The sequence below is a fragment of the Lagenorhynchus albirostris genome, chromosome 7 (assembly GCF_949774975.1).
Source record: "Lagenorhynchus albirostris chromosome 7, mLagAlb1.1, whole genome shotgun sequence".
Taxonomy (NCBI): Eukaryota; Metazoa; Chordata; class Mammalia; order Artiodactyla; family Delphinidae; genus Lagenorhynchus; species Lagenorhynchus albirostris.
In genome coordinates this window covers 36,803,426-36,815,694 of record NC_083101.1, presented here as the reverse complement: position 1 = coordinate 36,815,694, position 12,269 = coordinate 36,803,426, and the positions used below count along the sequence as shown (strand labels likewise).

At 52.0% G+C, this 12,269-nt stretch overlaps 2 protein-coding genes across 4 annotated transcripts; both read right to left on the bottom strand.

The window, feature by feature from the left end:
* Positions 1–21: 21 nt before the first annotated feature.
* Positions 22–2,182, bottom strand: HINT2 (histidine triad nucleotide binding protein 2). Of its 3 annotated transcripts, XM_060154856.1 has the most exons (6): positions 2,046–2,162; positions 1,754–1,825; positions 682–822; positions 480–584; positions 303–375; positions 22–208 (listed from the first exon to the last, which is right to left on the bottom strand). In XM_060154856.1, exons 1-6 carry the CDS (start codon positions 2,124–2,126, stop codon positions 117–119), a joined length of 564 nt encoding a protein of 187 aa, XP_060010839.1. In that variant the 5' UTR covers positions 2,127–2,162; the 3' UTR covers positions 22–116. The 3 variants fall into 3 exon arrangements, with proteins under 3 accessions (XP_060010839.1, XP_060010840.1, XP_060010841.1); XM_060154857.1 differs by lacking the exon at positions 1,754–1,825 and having other exon boundaries at positions 2,046–2,182; XM_060154858.1 differs by lacking the exons at positions 1,754–1,825; positions 2,046–2,162 and adding an exon at positions 1,260–1,742.
* Positions 2,183–5,432: 3,250 nt separating this feature from the next.
* On the bottom strand, positions 5,433–12,131 carry FAM221B (family with sequence similarity 221 member B). Its single transcript, XM_060154849.1, has 6 exons — positions 11,724–12,131; positions 9,305–9,926; positions 8,983–9,126; positions 6,576–6,686; positions 6,172–6,369; positions 5,433–5,980 (listed from the first exon to the last, which is right to left on the bottom strand). Exons 2-6 carry the CDS (start codon positions 9,924–9,926, stop codon positions 5,817–5,819), a joined length of 1,239 nt encoding a protein of 412 aa, XP_060010832.1. The 5' UTR covers positions 11,724–12,131; the 3' UTR covers positions 5,433–5,816.
* Between the last annotated feature and the right edge of the window lie 138 nt (positions 12,132–12,269).

The window sequence follows — 12,269 nt, the reverse complement described above, 5'->3', positions numbered from 1 at the left end:
ATTTAAGACAGGGATCCAGAATTGAGGGAGAGCAAGTTTATTAGCATTACAGGGTGCCGTTTTTCCCCACCCCCATCCAAGCATCCAAGTCTGAGGTCCTTGGTCATTTGGTAGGTTCAACCTGGAGGCCACTGGAGCTGTCGGCCCCCAAGTACGTGAATGTGCAGGTGATACACAGATTGTGCACCCAGCTTCCCATCGTTGATCACTGAAATGGAGCTTGGGTCAAAGAATGAAGATCATACCGAGGGGTAGGTATGAGAATTCATAGGTGAGAGGCTCAAGGGCCAAACGTCACTCACCAAGTCGGTATCCATCTCCCAGCCCCTCAGCCTTTGCTGTCTTCTTGGCCACAAGGAGAAGGTGTCCTAGAAGCTACAGGGAAAGGGGAAGGAGACATGTGGCTTCATTTACCGGGAGCAAAATTTCTAGCTGAGTATAGGGCTCCCCCAGCCAAACCCTGGCCCTTTTCTTCCCACCTGCTGGTCTTCTTCTTCAGCCTGGCTAATGCGAGGAATGGGCTTCTTAGGAATGACCAGAAAGTGCACAGGAGCCTGAGGGGCCACATCACGGAATACAAGACACTGGGAGCAATGACAGGCCAGAGGCCACCATGTTATTTCAACAGGCTGGATGGTATTTATGAAATTCCTAAGGGGATGAGTCCTAATGGCACCCCACCTGCTGGTCCTCATACAGAATGTCAGCTGGGAGGCTTCGATCCAGGATCCGGGAGAAGATGGTTGGGGCTGCCCCCCCAGGAGCTGCCTGCTGGGCCTTGGCCACTTCGTTCCCATCAGTCACAGCTGCAGCTCCTCGGACCTGAAGGTGGGTCAGACACACCCAAGGGAGGAAGCTGGCAATACCTGTTTCATGTACTTAGTTGGGGCTGGCAGAGGCTGGCCATTAACTTCACCCTTCTAAGAACCTATTAGTGGTTCCCACTCAAAGGGAAAGTTCCTCACTTTCAGAGCATCAGCAGCAGAGAGTAGGGCCAGATAGTGCTGGGCCTGGTTAGATAACAGGCAGATTTCACTGCAGGATTCAGCAGTGCAATTGATTCCTGCTCCTAAAGGGTTGAGGAAATCTAGCACTGTTCAAGGGAAAGGATCCAGAATGAGAACCTGGAGGCTTAGGTCCAAGTTCCTATTTTACTATTGAATTACCTTAGATAAATCCCTTCTCTCGGCTTCAAATATAAGGGGGGTGGTTTGCATCATCTCTTAAAGCTACTTGGAGCTCTTTCCGTTTACTCTCACCTTGTTAATGTTTCCATTTACTTCCATTACTTGTTTTCTGATCTTTAAGCCGTGTTAACTATCTTATCCAGGTTTTAATACAATTGCCCTGTTTGACACAAAGGTGTCTGGGTGTCACATCTGACCTCTTACTGTGAATTTTCACTCCAGTCCCCTGAATCGGTGGAGGGAGGAGTTCAGTTGAGTGAACACAACCCCAGCCCCTGGGGATTGAGGGTAGGGAAGGCCCAGTTTCCCAGGGACTGAGAGAAGGCTGAAGTCAGAGATGTCACATTGTGGGGAAAAGGGACGGAATGAATCTGACCCCTTGAGTCGCTCTGGCAAACAGGAAGAAGAAGGGGAGTTAGCATTAGTGCTCAGTAGAAAGCCAGGAGTCTGACGGGGCAGAAGACCGGCTCCCAGGAGAAAAAGCTCACGTCCCGCAGGGGGCACTGAGGAGCTGCCCAGAGTAGGCGTTCGGTCGGCTGGGAGATGGCAGCAGACGCTGCACTGACCCTGTGTCGACCTCGGTGCCCGGGCCTGTGCAGGGCGTCGTTCATCGCCAGTTCGTTTCTCTCGCAGCGAGGCTTTAAGAGATGCTGCTGTGACCACCAGTCCGACCTCACCGCACAGCCCTGGAGCCTGCACTTCGGGAGGGGCAAGGTTCCCGGCCGGGCGCTCGGGCTCCGGCCCCGCGAGGCCGCAGGGCTGCGCAGGCCGGGGGTAGCCGGGGAGGAACGCGCCCCCCGGCCCTGGAGGGCGTCAGAGCCCGCGGGACCCCTTCCTCGCCCCACGGCCACCTCTCACCTGTGCCCCCCGCGGCCCCGCTACCGCTACCGCCCGGCGCGCAACGCAGAGCCTGGCGGCCAACAGCGTGGCCACCGCCATCTTCCCCTCGGCCGCGGGAACCTCCCACCCCGGCCAGCGCTCGGGCTCTGTGGCCAGCCGAGGTGGGGAGGCGGGGAGCCGGCGAGCGGCGGCCATTGGCTCCGCCCGCGGCCGGGAGCGAACCCCATCATCCCATTGGGTCACGCTCCTGGGCCCGGCACGCCACTGGCTCCACCGCCACGGTAGAGGCGGGATCTTTTCATCCCATTGGCTTCTTGTGCCAACTAGAGGGCGAATTTTCTACTCCTTTGGCTTCGTCCTCTAGTCAGACTGAAAGTTCCTTTACGATTGGATCCCCTCGCTAGTTGCGCTGTGAGATAGTTTCTCATCCATTGGAAGGATTGAGAGACCTGGAGGTGGGATTTTCCTCCAATTGGCTCACAAGACAAGGCCGGCCCAGCTTAGGTTGCGGCTCGGGGGGGGCGGGGGGGTAGTGGGGCTTTTATCGTATTGGCTCCTTCTATTCGGGTCGGGCCCCTACTGGTGGGCTGGGAGGAAGGGGGCGGTGCTCCGTCACCTGCCGCGCAGAGGCTCAGAGGCCGTGGACCCTTTCATTGCCTTGGCCGGGAGGAGGGCGGGGTTCGGAGAGGAGCCGTTCCGCGCTTATTGGCCCCAGGAACCACCACTACCCCTGGAATTCCAGGCAGATAGGAGTCCCGGAAGAAAGAGGCGGGTGGAGGTCGCCGGGCGGTTGGCCTGAAGGTGAACGGGCACGGGTTTTGTTTTGTTTTTTAACTGGTGGGATAGATACCCAGCATTTTCCCCAAAAGGACAGTTTCAGCCCCTTGACCTTTTCAAAGATGTTAACTTACTCATCTGAGGGCAGTTCCTCCTTAGTTTATGTGCTTGTTAAAATATTCCAAGACTAAAGATTCTGCAGTTTGTTTTCGGGGCGGTTTTCGCATTTTTCTTTTCCTTTTTTTTTTTTTTAACGGGCGGGGCCAGGAGTGTCCTGTCTTTGCTGCACGACTAATAAGCAAAGGAATACGTATCCAATGTTATTTCCTAATCAGAAAAAGTATGGGATACGGTTAGCTCCGTGCCTGGCATTTTCAGTGAGCCGGGCGAGTTTGAAGGACAAGGGAAATGTATTACGGCTAGGTTAGAAGTATATTTCGTTCTGCTGGAATATATATTTTTTGACATCAGAAACATGGGGTCACAAAATGCTAATGTACTCACACCAGGAAAGTTTTAGTCTGAGGTTTAACACAGGAGAAAAGTCACCACCGTATCGTTAGTTTTGTTTTGTTTTTTTTTAGCACATGGCCTGACATATATAGGTGCCCAATAATTATTTGTGGAATGAATAACATTTGGTGTTTTTTTCACTTCCTTTTCCATAATATATAATACATATGTATTACATATTCTTATCCTTCCATTTACAGTCAGTTTCCCATATTATTACATAGTCTATGTAAATATACTTTGTAATGGCTGCATAATACTTTCTTGAATGAGTTTATCACAGTAACCATTCCTTTATTGTTGACTATTAGCTGAGTTGGTTTTAGTGAGTGGTCATCATGGTGCTAATTGCCTAATAACCAGTAATGGGGAATTCTACTTCTGGAGATAGTAATGATTTCTTTTGAATAGCCATATTATCGTTAGAGAGTCCTTTCTCCTCCAAAGGACAGACATTTGACCCTGTTATTTCCCCCAGGAGTTCTAGCAGTCAAAGTTGCATACCTTTCCTTGGAATAATAGAGGGCCTCCCTAAACGTGAGGAGATGTACACTGGCCTTTTCAGTGCCCTGGAGGCTGCCGTTGTCCATGTGCCTCTGGGACAGCAGCAGCCCCTAGAGCTGCTCTGGAGAAGGGCAAGAGATAAAAGGTGCTGGGAAGAGGAAACCAGCCAGGAGCGGTAGGTGAGTACAGAACACTTTGAAACTGGTTATTTCTTCGGATTCTCATAGAGGCAGGTAGCACAGAGGTTATCCTATTTTATAGATCCAGAAACAGAGGCCCCGAGAGGGAACGTGACTTGTCTAAGATCACAGAGCTCATTAGTGTCAGAAACTCCTGTTCCCCATAAGAATCAGCAATGGGCTTCCTAGTCACTCCCCAACACTCACTGACTCTGGCCCCTAGCCCACAGTCTTCTCCACTCCAGGCTCTTGTGATCACTTGCAGCTGCTCTCATCTGAGAGCTGCAGCGCTCTGCATGTTCTGGCCACTGTCTCCTGTACTTTGATCCCTACCACTACATCTGCTACTGGACCTCATGAGACTTCTGTTCCTTTGACTGTTCCCTTTTTTAATCTGTCAATTGCTTCCTGGCTTCACGTTCCTATTTGTATGGTCAGCTCCCTCCACATCCTCAAGCCTTCTTTTGCATTATTTTCCTGATCACCCTCCCTGATACCCTTCCCGTCACCACCCATTAATCTAAATATTTTGCTTCTCTGCTTCTCTAACTAGGTTCCTGCTTCCAGCTATACCTGAATCCCTAATTGCCCACCGATCAGGTTTTTCTCCAGTTTCCCTCATTAGCCTTCCCAAACCTTCACCTTTCTTCCTGTCTCCTACCTCCCACTCTTATCCCTCTCCTCCCCCACCAGCAGCTGACCTTGTCTCCTACTTCACAGGGCAACTTCCACCAGATCCTACTCCCTGCACCTCAGTGAAGGCCCCATCCTTCCTTCCGTCCTTTCTTCCGTCCTCCTTCCTCCTCCTGGTCTCAAGAAGTGGTGTTTCTCCTATCCAGAGCGAATCCCTTCACTTCCGCCTTGACCCCATCCTCTCCTTCCATCTTTGGGATGTAGCTTCACCAGGCATCTCTCTTTCTCTTCTGTACCCTTCAAGGTCTTTTTCTCTACTGGCCCCTCCCTTTTTCCTAAATACAAAATGCTTTCTTGACCCCACATCCCCCTGTAGATATTGTCTGACTTCTTCCCTGCTCTTTTCGTCTAAGTTTCTTAAAGAAATTCCTTCACACTCACTGCTGTTTGGTCCACTGCACCACTGAAGCTGCACCCTCTGAAGTCACCAAAGACCTTCTGATTGCAAAATCCGATGGACACTCTTCAGTCTTTGTCTTACTGGAGCCCCTACCTGTGTCTAACATCACTGCTCCTTCTTGAAATCCCCTCCCTCCTTGGCTTCCTTGAAGCGACTCTCTCCTCCTGATGCCAGAGCTAGCAGTTTGAACGTGGGTGCAGTGGAGGCACATGGCTGGATCCAGCCTCTCTCCTGCCTGGTGCTCTCTCTCACCCCCTGTAGGTGCCAACCCCAAGGTCCTAGGGTGTCTACCCTGGGCCGGGCTCTATCTGCCTCATACAGAGCCAGCCAGATTCCAGTGGCTTTCCCTTTATTGCTGATCTGGGCCAGGCTCACAGAGGCCTGCACCAGGTGTTGACAGTGTCTGTCCCTGGAGGAGGGAAGCAGAGGTGAAAGGGTCAGGTACAGGGGTCAGATATGGGGCCAGGCTGGACACTGCATGGGCTAGGGAGCCCAGGGGGACTAGGGTGGGAGCTGGGACGGCCAGAGGGCCCCTTCTTCTGGAGGGCCTCAAAGTCAGAGTTGTTGATGATGGCTTCTCGGAGGGTAGGCATCTCCGCTAAAGGCACATAATCTGCTCCTGGGGGTGGAAACCAGTGCGGGTATGGGATGCAGGAGGGAGGGGTGAAATAGTCCTGGATGGGATGGTGGAGGGCAGGAGTGCCTTCCTGCCTGGCCTTCTGATTACAGACCCTGGAGTGGACCCCTACCCCAGGTTGCCCCCTCACCGTGAGGCCTCCCTCCTCGCTGCCGGGTCTCCTCAGTCTCAAAGAAAGTCTTATGTTCTTCCCAGCACCAGTCACAGGCCGCACAGAGGAAATTAGGCGCAAAGCAGTTGCACCAACAACCTGGGGCAAGGGGGCAGCCAAGAAAAGTATAGGGTACTGGGGCTTCCCCAGGGGCTGACTGCATTCTCATCTCTTCCTCACCAACCGCAAGCCCAAGTCTCTCCTCCCAGCTCCCCATCTGCATCCCCAAACTATTTGCAACCTATCCCAACCCATGCGCACCCCTGCACTCCCCTTGCTTTGGAAGGTACCTTTGACCCTGCAGGAATGGGACCTGGTAGCTGCGTGGTCCTCATGGCTGTGTTTGCAGCGACATTGGGCTCTCCAAGCCCTGGGGCTAAAGGTGGCCCACCTCTTGACCCAGAGCTCACCCACCTCCTCTGGGCGTGATGGGATAAAGCAGAACATGAGGCAGCGGCACTGGCCCACATTGCAGGGCACGGATATGTCTGTGACGAGCGGGATGGATGGTAGGGTTAGACCAGCACCTGACAGGGCCTGGCTTTCCCATGTCAACCCCCTCCCCCAAACCAACACACACACACACACACACACACACACACACACACACACACACACACACACACACACACACACACACACACTTGCTCTCATACATCCCAACACGTGACAGAGGACAGTTATCACTCCACACCTGAGATGATCTGGTGCTCTCTCAACAAGTGTCCACAAAAGCACTTGGACTCATCCTCAATCCGGAAACAGTCCCATAGATGATGGGGGCAGCGCCAGCCAATATAGAGACCTGGGTGTGGAGGGATTGAGTAATAAGGAAAAGTAAGAAGAAAAAATAGCCTAAGCTCCCCCCAAGGTGTTCTCACCTCTCCCCTCGTGTGTATCTATCTCTACCCATGAGTCCTCATCCCTACCCCTTTAGACTTTTTTCTTCAAGGTTTGCTCATCGCCCCACAAGTGTCTTCAGATCCCTCCCCCCCCTAGGATCCATTCCATCTGTGTCAGCCCATCAGAGGGAACTGAAGACGGTCTTCAATGCCGAGCAGGAAGATTATATGTGAAATTTTGTTTGACGATGAACGTGTATCTCGCTGAGTTCTCTCTGACTGTGGATTCTCATCTCCTCCCCTCCCAACATTAGAGTCCACCTTTGTTCTGTTTCCTTGAAGTGTCTAAGGTGAGGGAAAGGGAAGATGATGGGCCAGGTGCAGAGTAGATGGTGGGGACTGGCTCCTAAGGAGTGTAGTATTGAAGGGACCTGAAGAGGAGGAGGAGGTTGGGCAGCCCTGGTGCCAGGAGGTAGGAGGAGGGCTTCTGTCACTTCTCCAGGTTAGCACCTTCATACTTCCCTTCTGCATTCCTGGTATTACTGAACTAATACCCTCTGTGAACTTGAGAAGGGCTGCCTATGGCTCTCCAAGGGTCAGGAGAAAGGGGGAGGCCAGAAGTCATGAGTGGTGAAAAGCAAAAATATAAGCTTATGAGGCTGAGAAAGGAGGCATGGAAAGGAAGGTGAGGCCAAGACATATCCCTGAGAGCAGGCACCAGCAAGAGGCCACCACCCTTGAGATCTGAAACTGTCTGGCTTCAAGGTCAGTCTCACCACAAGGCAAGGGTGGTGCTGAGTAAATGTGGGAGGAGAACCAGAGCATTTCCCACTCAGAGTTTCTCATCCTCTGTGGAGCTGAGAGTACCCCAACTTCGAGCCAGGAGTCCTGAGTTCCCAAGGAGTGGGGCCTTTAGCTCTAGGACTCTTATTCTCATTTAAAGTTTCCAGTGAACTGTCACCTCTACCAGAAAGTTGTCCCTGACCTCCCCTGTCTGTCTAGGGGCCCTTCCTCTTGCCTTCTGTGGCTCTCATTCTACTCCTATCACAGTACAATGCATTATAATGGACTGTTCACTTGTATTCTCGTTAGACCGTGAGTTCCTCCAAGGAAGGGTCAGTCTTTTCATCGATGTCCTAACACAGGACCTGGCACAGAATAGGTGCTCAGAGAATATAGATGCTTGACTGAATAAGTGAGTGAGCAAATTCCTTTAGGAGGGGAAGAGAGACTCCATATTCCAGGCAAAGCCCTGAAATTCCATAAGGAGAATGAGAGTTAGTGTCCTCTGGTCTTTGACTCTGGCCAGGACAACAATCCACAATTCTGTGCCTGTCAAACTAGATTTTCTTGTCTTTCCCCTGGTCTCTTAGGATCTTAAGCCTGTCCAGATGTGGCTTTTGGTTTTGCTGCTTCTGACTTGATACTGCCAGCCTGTGGTATTAGTGCCCCATTACAACAGGGAAGCTTGGTTGAAAGGGCAGATTTTAGGCTGAGTCACAATGCGGGTGGGCGGGGACCAGGATTCCACTAGAGGAATTCTGATCTCTGTTCAACAGTGCAGGATCGGGTGAGGTGCAGAGGTAAACAAGTGTTAGTGCCCATAGATCAAGCCCTAGCCTGAGGGCCTGGGAGAGTCAAATTCAAGCACTGATGTGGGAGTCATTGCCCACCTTTCAGATGAAGAAGACTGCAGTTTGAACCAGGGGAATGGCAATTATACCTCAGACACTACTTGAGGGGCTGCAGTGATGACAGCCTTTTTTTTTTTTTTTAAACTTTTGGCCACACCATGCAGCATGCGGAATCTTAGTTCCCTGAGCAGGGATTGAACCCGTGCCCCCTGCAGTGGAAGTGTGGAGTCTTAACCACTGGACCACCAGGGAATTCCCCATGACAGCCTTTTAATGGAGTTCCACCAAGGGGACTAAGGCCTTTTGCCATATCAGAGCAACAAGTCACCTGGAAACTGTCCAGGGTCCTGGGCCATCTCTGCCTTAGGATCTGTTTGGTGCAGGGTATCTGAGCCTTCGTTCAACCACCTGTTCCTGCCTGGTTTTATATGAATATCCCCACTTTTTGTCTGCATCCACCCTCATCTACCTTGGCCTACCTGCCTGCTCCCCTCCCAGATTCCAGGCAGGTGGCATTGCCATTTCCACAAGGGCTATTCATTGAACGGGCAGGTTCCTAGATCCTGTTGGATGGAAGGATGTCCATGGGCCTGTCACCAGCCCCTGAAAGGCTGCCTGGGCTCACCTGTTTGGATGGCATTCAGGGCTGCCTCCTTCTCCCACTGGAAAAGATAATTCCCCTGAGCACCAAACTTCCCTTTGTGCATTGCCTTAGTCACTTCCACCAGGTCTGCCTGCTCAGCAGGGACCACTGGGTAGACGGTGTAACCTGGGGAGGAAGGGGCTGAGTAATTAAGGGGAAGTGAGGAGGCCCTAAAACTAAGAGAAGGGGCCAGGTCAGAGAGTAACTCAATCTCCTCCTCCTGGGGCAGGTCAAAGACAGTGATGAGAAAGGGGGAAAGGGCAGGAGCAATTACGGCTGGCTTCTTTCTTCCCCTTCTTCTTGCCCAGCTGGTGTTCAGGCTGAGCTGCGTGCGTGGTGCTGTCAGTGGCATCCACCCCTTTCTCTCCCTCTTCTTCCTCTTCCCCATCTTTTGCAGATGTGTCCAGGTGGACCTGGGCTGGAAAGCCCGAAAGGGAGCGCTTTGGAACGCTCTCAGATTCAGAGGTCTGGATAGACCTCCTTGTCCATGAGCCCTCACTGGAGGAAGACTCAGAGAAGGCTTCCTTCAGATAATCAGAGGAAGACACAGAGACACAGCTTAATGATGAGGTCTGAAAAGTAAGGTGTTTCTCTGGGACCTTGGAGATGTGAGTCTCCAACTGGGTCTCAGGGGTAGGGGTCTCCAAAGGGACCTTAGAGGCAGAGGGTTCTAAAGAAATCTCAGAGATGGAAGGCTCCAAAGGGGTTTCAGCAGTGTGGGTCTCTAAAGAGATCTGGGAAATGGATGGCACCATATGAGATTCAGAGGCAAGGGGCTCTAAAGGGGTTTCAGAGAGGGCAGGCTCTAAGGGGATTTCAGGGATAGGGGGCTTCTGTGAGTCCTCAGCAGAGGGGTCCTTTGAAGAAAGGCTCTCTTCCGCATCCATGGTGGTATGAGGCTCTTCTGTGACCTTGTCTGCTTCCATCTAGTGGTAGAATAGGGTACACGTTTCATTAGGTTGGGATTGGAGGGTCTGCAAGTCAGGATTCACAGGGGGCTATGGAATTAGGATAAAGTTTTCAGTGTACCTGAGATATAAGGGGGAAGCCAGATGAGCTCTGGGCCAGGGTATGGTGCTAGGAGCTTCACCCATGTGCCTAGACCCCATACCGCATACTGAAAGGCTGAAGCAGTCAGAATCCCATCAGTAGATGGTAGCAGAGGAGGGGTCCTAACATAGCATCTTGGCTGGTCCAAGAGCAGGGTTCTGGGCATAACTTAGGACCATGGAGGTCAGGCTGTGGAGTTCTAGAGGCTGGGAAGACCAAGCCAAAGTGGGGGTTTGCTCCCAAGAGTGCAGGAGGATGCCATGACCACAGTCTAGTTTTGTCTAGGGACCCCTCCCCCACCCCTTGGTGATGTCATTCATGTTCAAGGCTTCAGCTGCTTCCAGCTGTATGCTGATGACACCTGATGACTCCTAAATCCATATTTCCAGCTCAGACCTTTTTAAACCCCTGTACTTCACAGTCATACCCAACTGTCTGCTGGACATTGCTAAATGGATGTCCCACAGGGCATCAAAACTGAACTCTGAGAATTATCCTAGAATTCTCCTTTACCCCTCAGCCTACATCTTTTTTTTTTTTTTTTTTTTTTTGCGGTACACAGGCCTCTCACTGTTGTGGCCTCTCCCGCTGCGGAGCACAGGCTCCGGACGCGCAGGCTCAGCGGCCATGGCTCACGGGCCCAGCCGCTCCGCGGCATGTGGGATCTTCCCGGACCGGGGCACGAACCCGTGTCCCCTGCATCGGCAGGCGGACTCTCAACCACTGCGCCACCAGGGAAGCCCAGCCTACATCTTAAAATGGGCACCAAGGACTATATTTCCTAACTTCTAAATATCCCTCAAATCCATTCTCTCCTCTCCTTTCTCTCCAATTTTGTTCAAGTTCTCATCATTTTCTACCTGGATTATGTAATAACTTTGCCCCTCTGCTGCCTTCCCCAGCATATTAATCCACTTTCCCATTCTTTCATTGATTTAGGTAACTCCTACAAAGAGCCTAATCTTAACACTTTTACTCAGGTACTGGACTCAGTTGAAAGAATCTGGGAAGAAGACAGGTTAACCAAAATGACAATACCAACGAGTTGGTGTTGTGCTGGGGTAAGCCCAGGATGCTGTGGGGAGTGGAGTGTGCCAAATTTATCTTGGAAGGATGTCCAAAAGGGGTCAGTCCACCTTAATGACCCAGGCGAGACTTTTCTAAAATGCAAACCCAACAACAGCATTCCCTTGCTTAAGAATTAACACTCAGTGACTCAGCCTAAGAATTAGGTCCAAATTTCTTGGCCCTGACATTCAAGGCCTGTCATCATTTGCAACACTGCCTAAGGATTTCCAGCCTTACCTTCCCCTGGTCTCTACCTTTGTCCATGCTCCAGAAATACTATATTTATCGTTTCTTAAACTCATCAGGGCCTTTCCAAAGGGGAAGTTTGTGTCAGAAAGCAGAGGGAGAGTAGGATGATGGGGAGGAAGATGGCCAGACATTCAGCAAGTGGATAAAGGGGCCTGAGGGTGAAGAACCAGAGGATGGGAGGAGAGGAAAGGGAAAAGAGGAGGAGGGAACTGAGTGGAGAAACGTAGGGGAGAGAGAGGATAAGGATGAAAAGTAGAGAATGGGAGGGGGTTGGACTGAGGTGGGAAGGGACAGGAAGGTGTTAGGAGGGAATGGAACGAGGATTTGGAAGAGGGGCCTTTTGAGAGACTACATACCTCTGGGCTTTGTCTCGGCTGTTACAAGTCCTTAGGTCAGGATCTTGTCTTAAGCGGGGAAGGGAAGTATTGGCCCCGAGGGAGAGAAGGCGCTTGTGGTTGTGGACGAGCCCTGGCTGCAGGCGCTGTGTGCTGAGAGGCCTTGCCTGCAAGTCACAACTTGAGGAGGGGACTTGGACACCTGCAGAAAATCGCAAAGGAGCTCTGGCCAGTTCTGAAGAAGGGTGGGAGGGGGAGGGACGAGAGGATCCAGGGCCGATGAGGAAGGGCCTTGACTGAAGCCTCTGGAACCCTGGCCGGGAGTGGAGGATCCGTCACCAGGGCAACCGGAACGCCTAGTAGTCTCCGTGGCAACAGCAGTCTGGTCACCTCCTCGGTGAGTGAGGTCTCCTGAGGGGTCTGCATTTGACCCGGAGGGGACAAACCTAGAGGGTCACCTTTTTTTTTTTTTTTTTTTTGCGGTACGCGGGCCTCTCACTGTTGTGGCCTCTCGCGTTGCGGAGTACAGGCTCCGGACGCGCAGGCTCAGCAGCCATGGCTCACGGG